The sequence below is a fragment of the Periplaneta americana genome, chromosome 5 (genome assembly GCF_040183065.1).
Source record: "Periplaneta americana isolate PAMFEO1 chromosome 5, P.americana_PAMFEO1_priV1, whole genome shotgun sequence".
In the NCBI taxonomy this organism is placed as follows: Eukaryota; Metazoa; Arthropoda; class Insecta; order Blattodea; family Blattidae; genus Periplaneta; species Periplaneta americana.
In genome coordinates, this window is record NC_091121.1 from 12,598,101 (window position 1) to 12,612,680 (window position 14,580).

The following is a 14,580-nucleotide window of genomic DNA, read 5'->3' on the forward strand; positions in this document are numbered from 1 at the left end:
GCAAGCATCGTTCATCTAGGCTTCCGACGGTTGTTGTTGACGTAAGAGCACGACTGGAGCAGTCATCCAAAAAATCATTAAGACGTTTGTCGCAGGAGACAGGGTACACCTATTTAATGTGTCAGAGAGACAGACATTGGACGATCTGAAGCACAACATCACACAGGAGATTCAAGCTATTGACAACAGAGTCCTCCAACGAGTGGCCAGTAACATGGAACGACTTGTTGAGTTGTGCCTTATGTAGGATGGAGGACATTTTCAACATTTGCTATAGAGGTAAATAATCTCCCAAAATTCCTCTACATTTTAGGTATAATAAGTTGTCGCCAGCACAATTCGTTTTGAAACAATTAATGAAAGAAAAGTGTCAGTTCTATATAAATTACTCTGTATATAGAAGATATAAATAACAAGAACACAGAAAGATTAAAACATGAACCTCGATACAGCACGGAAACTTTCGATGTTTGAATATATCACGACACAAAGTTATAAAATCATTACTTTATTCAGAGAATTCGAGAATTAATATTTTAGTACATAATACAGTAGTTTGTTTGGAATTACAAGTACGTTGTCTTTATTTGCGCGTGCGCAGTCAGATCTCTAATGCGTCTTGTTGTATGGCTCGATTCGGAACTTCTGGTTGTGGCCTCCGTGCTTGTGGAAGCCTACCACCCGCACGCCCTGGTAGTTGTTGCCTCCTTCGATGTCCATTACGAGCCCCGTGCCGTTGCGGATGGTAAAATCATCGTCGAAGTACCATTTCTGATTCGTGCCCCTGTTGACCTGATATGTGATGACACCGGCCCCTGGATTACCCCCAGCGACGTCGAGCACATACCTGAGAATTGAAGAGAGTTCATAACTGAGTCAGTCACTTGCGAGAATTTGTTTACCTATTATTCTCTGTTATCAAATAGACTTAAGTTATGTATCGGGTTGATCAGTTTATTGCATGCAGTGTAATAATAATAATAATAATAATAATAATAATAATAATAATAATAATAATAAGTATATGATTATGTCTCGTGACCAGAATATTGTACGAAATGGAACTATAAAAATTGGAGATTTATCTTTCGAAGAGGTGGAAAAATTCAAATATCTTGGAGCAACAGTAATTTATATTTATAAATGACGCTCGGGAGGAAATTAAACGCAGAATAAATATTGGAAATGCCTGTTATTATTCGGTTGAGAAGCTTTTGTCATCTAGTATTCTGTCAAGAAATCTGAAAGTTAGAATTTATAAAACAGTTATATTACCGGTTGTTCTGTATGGTTGTGAAATTTGGACTCTCACTTTTAGAGACTAAGAGTGTTTGAGAATAAGGTTCTTAGGAAAATATTTGGGGCTAAGAGGGATGAAGTTACAGGAGAATGGAGAAAGTTACACAACGCAGAGCTGCACGGATTGTTTTCTTCACCTGACATAATTAGGAACATAAAATCCAGACGTTTGAGATGGGCAGGACATGTAGCATGTATGGGCGAATCTAGAAATGCATATAGAGTGTTAGTTTGGAGGCCGGAGGGAAAAAGACCTTTGGGGAGGCTAAGACGCAGGTGGGAAGATAATATTAAAATGTATTTGAGGGGGGTGGGATAAGGTGGTAGAGACTGGATTTATCTTGCTCAGGATAGGGACCAATGGCGGGCTTATGTGAGGGCGGCAATGAACCTCCGGGTTCCTTAAAAGCCAGTAAGTAAGTAAGTAAGTAAGTAAGTAAGTAAGTAAGTAAGTAAGTAAGTAAGTAAGTAATAATAATAATGGTGAAATAAGACGACCTGTAATACCTACCGTGTTCAACATCTAATTGGAGGATTTAGTGAACACTTGTTTTCAGACCATAGGACGGGTGATAGTAGGAGGTTGTAAAAATTAAGCGCACAACATTTGCTGATGATATGGTCACAGTCTAGTATATACAGTCGCGAAGCTCAATACGGAGTAAATATGCAAACATTAGATAGTTGCTCACCACTAGGATCGCTAATATCGCCTCATTACAGGCAATGGAAAATAGTACCGTCGCAGTCTATTGTTTCTAGCACCCACAAAACTCAAGCTTCGTGACTGTATATAGTAGACTGTGATATGGTATAGTTAGCAAAAAAGGAGATGATACTAAGGGATATGCTAGTAGAGCTAAATGACAACTGTGAGAAGTATGGGATGAAGATAAATGCAAACAAGACAAAGGCCATGATTATCGGAAGAAAAATAAAGAAGGTAAACTTGCGAATTCAAAATAAGGCATTAGACCAAGTGGATTGCTTCAAATACTTGAGGTGTTCTTTAAGCAGTAACATGAGCTGCTGCCAGGAAGTCAAAAGGAGGATAGCATTGGCCAAGGAAGCTTTTAATATAAAAAAGGAGTATCTTGTGCGGACCTCTGGAAAATGAACTGAGGAAAAGACTAGCAAAGTGCTTTGTGTGGAATGTGGCATTGTATGGACATTACGACGAAGTAAAGAGAAGCGACTAGAAGCATTTGAAATGTGAATATGGAGAAGAAGGGAACGTGTGAAATGGACAGACAGAATAAGATATGGAGCTGTGTTGGAAAGAGTGAGTGAAGAAAGAATGATGCTGAAGCTGATCAGGAAGAGAAAAATAAATTGGTTGGTCCTCTGACTGAGAAGGAACTGCCTACTGAAAGATGCATTGGAAAAAATAGTGTCCGGGAGAAAAGTTCGTGGAGAAGAAGATTTCAGGTGACAGACAATATTAAGATATATGTATCATATGCGGAGATGAAGAGGAAGGCAGAATAAAGAAGAAGGGAGAATGCTGGATTTGCAGGGAAAGACTTGTCTTTGGGTAGAGAACTATAAAGTAATGCATATTCTCAAGAGGAAATTTTCACAGTTATTTTAATGATAGTATAATCCATAACCGTTTGTAATATATATATATATATATATATATATATATATACAGTGTGTTTCAGAAGTGATGGTAAAAATTTAGGAATGGGGAGTATAAAAGAAGAGAACCAAAACAGTTCTAGTAAACATGCATCCGCGAATTAACTGTTTACGAGCTAAATGCAACGGTTAAATTGCGGACCAATTATTTACTACAACTTCTTTGGATCTCTTTGTTTTCACTTTTTATCTCCAAAATTTTGGCTAACACTTTTGAAACAGCCTATATGTTTTTATGTTGGATACTTTTAATCCGGACACCTAGCATTACTGAACAAAATTCGAGTTGACCCTAACATGAAATAACACTAACAAGTGAGACGGCACTTATAAGCAGTCTTCGAGACTTCGGACCCAATAGAAGCAGTTCAGTGAGAATTCCGTACTGAGTATAGTGGTAAAGCATACAGTGGGTGGGGATGCTATTGAATGAATGGCAATAAATACGCAAAGGAAAACGCTCTGGATTTGAAGGTTCTGACGAATAATTTGGTTTTCATACAAACTGTGTATGAAACTATTACACGGTTAGAAAAGTCAGAGCAAGAGATGCCGGAAGCCCTCAAAATAATTTAGAAAATGATGCAGAGAATTAATGAGACGAAACAGAAGTGGAAATCAATTTTAAGTAAAAATAACGGATGTGGAACATTGTGTAATATAAACAGCAAATTAGTGGACATAGAGTCAACCGAGAATAAAGGACTGTCTCTAAGAGACTGCAATGATGTTAAGTTTTTTTCGTTTTGCTCTTATCACGTCATGCGACGTAGAGCGCAGCTTTCTACAGTACAAACTTTGGCAGGTAACCGAAAAAGATTTACGTTTGAGACACTGAGAATGTATCTTGTAGTAGGTACATTGCAATTCGGTACTTTTTTTTATTTTTTATTTTAGTTGGTTATTTAATGACGCTGTATCAACTACTAGGTTATTTAGCGTCGATGAGATTGGTGATAGCGAGATGATATTTGGCGAGATGAGGCCGAGGATTCGCCAGAGATTACCTTGTATTCACATTATGGTTGGAGAAAACCTCGGAAAAAACCCAACCAGGTAATCAGCCCAAGCGGGGATCGAACCCGCACCCGAACGCAACTTCAGACCGGCAGGCAAGCGCCTTAACCGACTGAGCCACGCCGGTGGCTGCAATTCGGTACTGTAACTGCACTTCCTGAAGACGACCAATAGGTTAAATGAGAAAATTAAAATTGCTACATGCTTATTTCCACCATTAACACTGTGTAATTAAACACAAATGCTTATAAAAGACAGGAGAATACATGCTTTTCACATTATTTTGACATTATCATTGTGTAATGTATATTTACTTTCAGAATGTACATATGTGTGTTTCCCCATACTACCGTATTCTACTCTAAATAGGAACGTTGTTACCTCAACACATCTCTATCTACCTGCAGCGAGTCAACAACCTATAGTGCATGCACAGTAAACTTATTGTATCGGGTCCAAAGTCTCGAAGCCTGCTTATAAGTATGTACTATATTACTTTGAAAATAACGTGGTGTAATAAAGGGCACTTACCCGCTGAGCTTACTGTAGATCATGTTGTTCTTGTATTCCCAAATTTGGTTGTCTCCTCCGTTGTAGGGCCACATGACAACCTCTGCTCCGCTCCTCCTTTCGGCGTTCCTGACGTCCAAGACCATTCCAGTAGACACACTCTTGATAATGAAGGGCATCTTGTATCACTGGAATCACCATAGAAACGTACGTGGAATGAGCTTCAATGTTCTACTGGAAACCGAATTCTTATAATGTAAAGGGAAAAGGCGACTTCTTGGTCTTGTCTCACCAAATGCCTTCTCAATGTTACCAGTTCCACCTATTCAAATTTGTCTCGCAGCTAATACGACTCCGTTAAGATCCTAGGACTTGACCATTTTTAACTATAGCTTTAAAATCACTATATTTTAAAAATACTTTTACTTGGTTGTTTAACAACGCTGTATCAACTACATCAGCCATTATTCAGTCTATAATTCAATATGGTATAATTGTTTGGGGTGGAAGTACAAAAATTAATCGTTTAATGTTACTTAATTTAAATTGCATCCAAATAATTATAATGCGATCATTTTGGTCCAGAGACCACTCATTGGTGCAATGACAATTCCTTGACAATGTTTCTAATTATTATTACATGCAACCATAGCTTAATGAACATTGACATCATTTAGATTTAATGTGTACACTTTATTTTACTTGTTATAGGTTTCCATTGAATTATGGTAATAACTTAATTTTAACCCTTGTTTTCTACGTATTCAGTAAATGGCGTTTGACCCACTATGGTTCTGAACCCTTCAAATAACTTATATTATATAATATTACATTACATATATTATATTATATTATATTATATTACATTATATTATATCAGAAGTTACTGTAATAACATTATAGCATTATGTCCATCTTGAGAAACTACACTTTCCAATGGTGAAATAATAATAATTAATTATACAAATCGGTTAATTTAGCTTCCGATATTACTTCATACAAACACAGAAACATTCTCTGTAGGCTATCTTTCATAGCTTTCGATTGTTGCTGTCCAAGGCCCCTTATACACGAAGTCATTTGTTTTTTATTTCATTATTCGGCCTTAGATGACAGTTATTTTAATTTTAAAACTTATTTATCTCATTAAATATCAGTCCTATCAAAATTTTTCAAGGAATAAAACTTATCGGAAATTATTCTTAAAGAAACTTTTGTTATGTAACATTTTTCACAAAAATCAATAATAAGCGACATATTTCGATTTATTTAATTCCATTGACTCAAAACAGTTTCTAGATAGATCTTAAATAGAGATGGTGACATTCCACATCCTTGTCTCATTGGGATATAATAGATCGGCTTATACTTGGAGGACTATTAGAAGAATGAGAACATCTATACTAATAATAAACCTGTAGCCGAAATTTTTCTGGTAATTTTCGATTTTCCAAAAATAATTGGTCCTAACATATATAATTAACCGCCCTGAAACCGAAAATCGCTTTTTTGAAATGTTTGTTTGTATGTCTGTCTGTCTGTCTGTCTGTATGTTTGTTACCTTTTCACGCGATAATGGCTGAACCGATTTATATGAAAATTGGAATATAAATTAAGTTCGTTGTAACTTAGAATTTGGGCTATATGGCATTCAAAATATTTTATTTAAAAGGGTGGTTATAAGGGGGCTTGAATTAAATGAATCGAAATATCTCCCTTATTATTAATTTTCGTGAAAAATATTACATAACAAAAGTTTTTTTTAAATAATTTCCGATAAGTTTTATTCCATGCAAAATTTTTATAGGACTGGTATTTAATGAGATAAATGAGTTTCAAAATTACAATAAACAACGCCATCTAAGGCTGTGTAATGAAATAAAAAACAAATGACTTCGTCTATAAGGGGCCTTGGACAACAACAATCGAAAGCTATGAAACATACGGTAGCCTACAGAGAATGTTTCTGTGTTTGTATGAAGTAATATCGGAAGCTAATTAACCGATTTGTATAATTAATTATTATTTCACCATTGGAAAGTGTAGTTTCTCTAGATGGACATAATGCTATAATGTTATTACAGTAACTTCTGAGTGAATCGAGGACAGGTTAGATTAAAATAGCTTCTTATGCACAGAAAACCTAATAGGCATTCGTTTCCTGTATTTCCTAAAATAATTTTTATGTCCAAATGAGTGGTCTCTGGATCAAAATGATCGCATTTTATTTTTTTTTAATACAATTTAAATTAAGTAGGCGTAACATAATAAACGATTTATCCTTCTTTCAAACACGAATGTTCCCTGGATCAAATGTCCTATTTTAATTATGCAATTACTTTATATTTATTTCTAACGGGTGCAGCGGAGCGCACGGGTACGGCTAATCTAATAATAAAAGAGACCCATTGACTTCAATTAAAATTTCACAATACTATAATATTGTACAACATATAAAATATGAACATTGCGTTAGTTGTTTTCTTTACAGTCCGACACCGTTTAATAAAGTAGTGTGAGAAATGAAGTTTTGCCAATTTAAGGGTTAAGTTACTTCTCCGGGATTTTTCCTAGGGTTTGCCTCAGTCCATTAAATTTAATGACTGTAAATGTAAATTATGTTTTTTTTAACTACTCTCGCACACTTAAATGCCATCGACCTGGGCCGGAATCGAACCAGCAACATCGGGCACAAAAAGACAGCGCCACGCAGGGCGACTGAAATGTTTGAATATCAGACATTTATTTATCAATTTTTTTTATTTGCATAATCATTTTTAGCTGTTAATTTTCAAGATACTTAACATTTCTCATGTTAGATATCAGATAATATAGGATGCATGGACACGTACGAATATTGTCATTGAATTTCGTTAATATTGCATGCGAAAAAAGCATTTTGAACTTGAAAAATGTGGTTTCGAGAAGAAGAAAAATTTGTGAAACGAGATACAATACTGCTCACATATGAAGCAGTTTACAACTTACAAATGACTTTTAAGGAACCCGGAGGTTCATCGCCGCCCTCGCATAAGCCCGCCATCAGTCCCTATCCTGCGCAAAATTAATCCAGTCCCTACCATCATATCCCACCTCCATCAAATCCATTTTAATATTATCTTCCCATCTACATAGGCCTATCAGCCTCCCCGAAGGTCTTTTTCCCTCCGGTCTATATATATTAAGTAATTCATTCATTTGAACATTACATATAATATTGTAACATGAGCTAAAAATAAAATTATACTGTTAAAATGCTTTCTTTTTAAAATTTGTTTAAAATGTTATGCGACATCAAAATAAACTTTGGAAATTTTAATTTATGGCATACAATCTTCGTATAGAATAGGGCCTACTATAACATTACCTTTGTCTGAAAAAAAGGAGGGGGGGCATTTCAAAATCCTCACTGCTATCATAGGGACATATTTGTACTCGAACTACGAGGAATTACCGCTGACTAAAAATTAACGACATGCTTCAACATGGTCTTTAACGTTGAAGTTATTTAATGAAAAAAAGAATAAAAGATAATTTATCTCTCAAATAATTAATTGCTATGCAAAAACCACTCCTGGACCTCAAAGAAGACGTAGAGGCGAAAACATCTTACTTTTACCTTAGTAAGTGAACGAGAAATATTTTGATTGCTTGACCAATTTTTTTTTAACTCAATTCCTTAAATAATTTTAATGTCAAAGAACTTTTTATGCTCGACCATGCCGAAATGTAGTAATTATACACCTGGTAGCAGTCCTTTAATGCATGTCATTAAAGTACACCTATTCATTAAAGTTCAGGTTTTCGATTATTCTCGGATATGCGATCGAAAGACAACGAGGGAAACGTCACGGAGGCTGGAAATCCAATACTGTCGCAGAAGGTTATGTTCTGCTACTATAATAATTAGCATTAATTGTAAATAATATTCAAATAAATTCAATTTGTCATCTCGTTTTTCAATTCTAAATCAATTTCCAGGTTATATCAAAATTAGTTCATGTTATATTACATCAAGGTCAATGACATTATTGTTCCTCGGAAAAAATCAATACTTTCGCGTCTGCGCACATCTCACAATTAACGAGCTATGAACAAGGTCACTTCCGAGCTTCTGTCAGATACAAATAAAATGAATACTTCTGAATAATTTTAAGTTAGAAATACGGTCGAGCATAAAAAGTCGTATGAAACTTGCCTGCAATGGTAATTAAGACATACTTGCGTCTTAATTACTATCATTATAGGCTCGTTGCGTAATGTACTATTAATCAACTTAATGGTGTTATGCACTTACTTTACATCCATCTCTTATGATGTAGTAGGGGAGAGTCGGGTAGTATCGGACATCGGGTAATATCGGACAGTGCGTTTCTTTCATCTACCACCATATGGTAGTACCTGAATGACATGGTTACGTTTCTCTATGCGACGTCACAGAAACGTAACCATGTCAATCAGGTACTATCATTGTGTGGTAGATGAAAGAAACTCACTGTCCGATATTACCCGAAGTCCGATACTACCCGACTCTCCCCTAATAGTAACTCCGAAGTCTGATAAACGTTGGTATAGTGCTAGAGATCACTGAACAAGAATCCAAGTATCCGTTGTTAAGGAAATCTTTGTTCATTGTATTTACTTAGTTTATCTAGCTAAGTCTGTCTACAGTGGGTCTTATCAGCTCCGTGTCTATGAATGTTTGTTAGTGCTTCATGCATACAGATGTTCCTGCGGAAGTTGCCATCTTTCATGTCACAAGGTGCAACATATCCATGCACGTCCAGATATGAGTAACAAGGGAACGTTCAACGCTAGAAGTATGGCTAGGTCCTTCAAATTTTGTACACTGAAAAGTCGCATTTATAACAAATTTTCTACGATTTTTTTTTTCGAACTCGACCTTAAGTTAAATAGCATTTGAAATATTATTATTACGAGTTTGGTAGTTCGGAAGCCCTGATGCTGTCGCTCGGAAGAAGGCAAGCTTTGTATACTCGTAGTACTTGAATCGCGAGACGACTGGCAAATATGCAATCTGACATCGAACATAACAGTGTACTGTAGCTATAGAGCTTGTGGGAAAAATGGATTGGGAAAAGCGTCCACCAAAGATTGAAGTTACCTGCTTTTATTATTCTAAACTAGGGGCTTGTGCAGCAAATGCTACAAATAAGTTCATTACAATTCAAATTTATTTTCAATGAAGAATACCATACATTTTGGAAGTCCCTATCCTAAGCAAGATTAATCCAGTCTCTACCATCATATCCCACCTTTCTCAAACCGATTTTAATATTATCCTCCCATCTACGTCTGCCTCCCTCAAGGTCTTTTCCCTTCAGGTCTTCCAATTAACACTCTATACCATTTCTAGATTAACCCATACGTGCTACATGCGCTGCCATCTCAAATGTCTGGATTTAATGTTCCTAATTATGACTGGACACGGAAAATTTAATTCATATTTTGAACGTTTCAAAATTGACAACCCAAATGGCTCTTCATGTCCCTGTGAACACCCCACACAAACAGTCGACCACCTGTTATTTGAGTGCCCACTACAAGAACGCAAGAGATACCGACTAGAAACCCACCTTAGCATGTGTGATACAACTTTCTCACCACCAATTACAAAAGTTCTTCTGAAGCAATGTTGCATAAAGAAATTTCACATATTTATTACAGGTGTATTTAAGACCTTGTAGAAATAACAGTATTTAGTAACAGTGTCCTATTTATTCTTTTGCAGCCAAATTTGTAACTTTTAAAAGTATAGTTATCATGTTGAAGTGTATGTGCTGTAGAGGATGCTTGATTTGTTGTGTATGTGAGTTATAGTTGTGGGATGCTTGATTGTGTTTGTGTGACTATTGTGTATTAATTTATGATGTATGTTAGGGAAAGTTGCTTAATTGTATTATAGAGTACCGCTATAAGAAATGTTATGTTTATGTGTTGTAACTATTTTCTGTATGTCTCAATTGATGACTGAAGTTTGATTTGCAATCGCAATGTTTAAATTACGGATTGTTTAGGTTTCATTTCCATTGTATAAGCTAATTTATTTTTCTTTTCAATTTGTTTTAAGCTTAGGCCTATTTTTTGTGTAAAACTATAGCCCTAGCATACATATGTAAAATAGGGCTACCCCCCATTGGAGATACAATAATAATAATAATAATAATGTTCCTAATTATGTTAGGTGAAGAATACAATGCGTGTAGTTCTGCATTGTGTAACTTTCTCCATTCTCCTATGACTTCATCCCTCTTAGCCCCAAATATTTTTCTAAGCATCTGATTTTCGAACACACTTAATCTCTGTTCCTCTCTCAAAGTGAAAATCCAAGTTTCAAAACCATAAAGAACAACCGGTAGCATAACTGGTTTATAAATTCTAACTTTCAGCTTTAAATATCTATACCATACCGCCATTAAATATATGGAAATACCCATACCACTTGACTAATAACTATAAAAATATTTCACTTTAATAACAATATTGTTATCTTACGTAAGTTTTGTATATACTACTATATAGCCGTCAATCAGTAAATATTATAAAAATGAAGATCTAACTTCAGATATTCTCTACGCCTACTTATAAATATAACCCCAAAAGTTTCGCTTTCATATCATCAATAAAGCATTAATCTGTATAATTGGTGATAAATACATAATGGCATTCACTATAATAATATTTCATTTTTAATGTTAATAATGTCATCAAACATTCTTACGTTTTGTAGTTTTTAATATCCAATACACAGACAGCTGTACTCAGAAAATTACACAGCAGAGAATCTTCTTTTTAGTAAGTCTTGAAGTTTTTAATAACCAATATTACAGAAACGTTCAAAAAAACTTACACAAATGAAGCACGACATATTGGCATTATGTCAGCCATCTTTAGCAATCATGCAGGTCATAACCTTCGTGTGATATTGTTTATTGTAGTGTGTTTGTGTTTTGTTTTGTTTTATTCTGAAAGGACCATTACCTATTACTCAAAACTGACGACAGATGGATTTCGGAAAATATGAAAATGATGTAGGAAAATTGACATTTCACTAAAAATTACTATTTTTCTGAAAAACTTTGGGTTCGAAGCTTGAAAATGAAGGGTCATTTATTAAAATCCGTTCAGCCGTTTTCCAGTAATTTCCATTACCAGTTCAAATTATATATAGACATTGATGGTGGGTGCATAATTACAGTACGGGTAACTAATCTGTTTGTCCGTTTGTCATTTCATTCAGACCAGTCATGTGGAACGAAGTATTAGATATCAACCAATTATAACCCTTTACATTGATAATTCGCTCAGAAATTATTTATGTTTCCTGTCGATCAGGTATAATGAACATGTGTGAAGTGAAGATAAGCGCTAGATTGAAATAACAATGTGACATCTTTATACCTAAACACAGTTTTATGACGTAAGAATTTCAAACTCTGTATGTTCAATAGTTAATTATGGTGAATTATGTAGTTAAATGTATTAGGCTAATGACCGGTTTCTCCAAGAATTATTAGAACATTTAACGAATGTTAAACTGTAAACAGTTTGTTAAAATATAGTTTTTTCATGTCTTCAACAATAGTTTGGCTTAACAGATTGTTAAGTGTTTGTTAACTTTAAATGTAGGATTTTATGCAATTAATTCATTTGACAGATAGTTAAATATGGGAGATGACACCACAGCTGTTCCAACAGAAGTTGTGATAATAATATTTTATTTCTCTCTTTAATCAATGTTTCGTGAATGACTGATAACATAACTTTCAAAAAACACTTTAGGAAGCTAATATAGGGAAGATAATCTTCAAAAGTGAACTGATTGTCATATTGGCTGCTTATTTTGATGCTGAGCTAGTATTTATTAGAAAACGTAGGATCTTAACGTTGCAAGGTAACTAGGAATGATGATTTATGTAGGCCTACTATGCATGTTACTCAATTTGTGACAATATAGATTTTCAAAACAAGTAGGCCTCAAAATTTACAAGAAATTTAAACCAGATTTGAAATCCTACAAGCAGAAATATACCACTTACTTCAATTCAGCATCTACTATTTACTCTTGATTCTATGATACTGGCTCTTGTCAACTAATTATAGCCAATGTCAATAGAGTTTCAAAATACACAGTGAGTATTATATTAAAAAGTTTTCAGCAAAAGTCATTTCTTTGAGAAGTCATCTATTAGCATTAGTACTATAACCTCACTTTGTAATAATATTATTATTCAATAGTAGTCACCTACAACTTTCATTTGTCTTCTTCTTTATCGGCCATGGCCTACTGTACCAGGTTATGGTTTTATACAGGGACATCATTTTATTTTTACTTCAATTTTTATTGTACCTGAGTTTTTGAATGTACTTCACTCCCATCCCCTCTACTAGTAAACTTCCACACAGAACCGAGGCCGCGTATGCAGTACGGAGTTAGTGAGTATAGTACGTTCCAGAAATATGTTCGCGTTTTCCAGTGACGAATGAATCATATTTTCGCACAGGTACTGTCGTCCGTCTGCCTACGTCGCATCCCGGTTTCCCCCAACTGCTTCTGTTCGTCCCTCTGTAAAGTCTAGTAGCTGGGTTGTCTTAGAACTTTTCTGAAAACTTTAATTTCTGTTAGGAATTGGACGTTTACGTAATACTATACAACTGTTTAAAATAACTTAAATAAAAGGGCCTCGTTAAGTAATTAACTGTCACGTGTTTTCCCCCCTTTTCTCCGACCCTGCGACAAAACCACTTGGACGGACGGGAGATAGAATTTCTAAGTAATTTTATGTTTTCGGTTCGGGCAGAAGTGAAGATTAAATTTACAGTACGTAAGGTAGGCCCTACTCTTTTATAGAGTAGGTATAGAATTATTTCAACATGAGTTACTCGTACGAAGGACGAAAATGGTAATTGGAATTAGGTATTACAATAGTCTATAGTGTGATAATATGCACACAAGAACTGAAGCCTATATCGAAATGAACGACCACCATTTTCAAAAATGTGTTTAAATATCCATATTATGATTATTTTTCAATTTAACTTCATTCTCTATATTGTACGCTAATGTGCTGTAACAGTACAATATACACTGCATAATTAATACGTCCGAATGGATAGCTCAATTCGTGAGTAAAACACTAAGTGTTAATACAGTACTGTATTTTTATTTAACAAAAACCTAATGAAAATTATCAAACTCAAAATTGCGATATTTCTTAGTTTACGTAAATGGATGAACTACTTTTCTTCCCTCCTATGCCTAGTAAAGTGATTTGTATATTACGCCAGTATCATCGAACTCCAGTCTTGGAAGGGGGAGCAAGCGGTGTTTCCGGTTCTAGACCTTTAATCCAGAGATATAGCCAGGTTAATATTAAAAATGTTAGTAAAAATAAAATGATGTCCCTGTACATGTTTCATGACTTACTCTACAATACAGAATTTAAAAAATAATATCAGCCAATAAAAAAGTGCCTTACATGAGCAAAATCATTACCAATGCTATTGAGTGGTTAAAATAGTGTTAACGACTGTTATAGTTAAGTGTTGGTTGTTTTAAACAAAACGATGTTGAAGAAATGGAAAATACATTAACAAAACGTTAAAAATAAACAGACTGTTAATTTAACACTAGTTAGGCCAAATTAAACATTTCTTGGAGAAGCAGGCCATAAATCTATGTAGTTTCTTCACTTGTTAGTAGTGAAACAAGTGACTGTAAAAATTATGAACACTTACCTGTTAGCTAGTTTTCCAGTGAGGGATCTTCAGACGAATGTTGACTGCATCGGGAAACCGTAGATAATATATACTGTACATCATGGGTGCGGGAGCAAGTTATCTTATCGGTGGGTCACAGTCTTCTCAAACGATGATTAATTTCGATCGCAACAGTTTTAGGAAGTCATAGACGAAACAAAATTTACTCGTATTCACTATGTAGAAATATATTTCAGTGATCAGGTTATGTACGTAGAATTGTGGCACCACGTCTATGTATTACCGGTACCAGTGTTGAATTCAGACCTTTTCCAGTAGGGAATTTTTACTATACAAGGAGGGAGGTGGAATCAAAAGGGAAAGAAAGAATAA

At 34.9% G+C, this 14,580-nt stretch overlaps 1 protein-coding gene across 1 annotated transcript; it reads right to left on the reverse strand.

The window, feature by feature from the left end:
* Positions 1–492: 492 nt before the first annotated feature.
* LOC138699475 (endo-1,4-beta-xylanase A-like) lies at positions 493–14,336 on the reverse strand. The gene is made up of 3 exons (XM_069825384.1): positions 14,227–14,336; positions 4,489–4,655; positions 493–847 (listed from the first exon to the last, which is right to left on the reverse strand). The coding sequence occupies exons 2-3, from the start codon at positions 4,644–4,646 to the stop codon at positions 610–612; spliced, it is 396 nt and encodes a 131-aa protein (XP_069681485.1). The 5' UTR covers positions 4,647–4,655; positions 14,227–14,336; the 3' UTR covers positions 493–609.
* Positions 14,337–14,580: the final 244 nt, after the last annotated feature.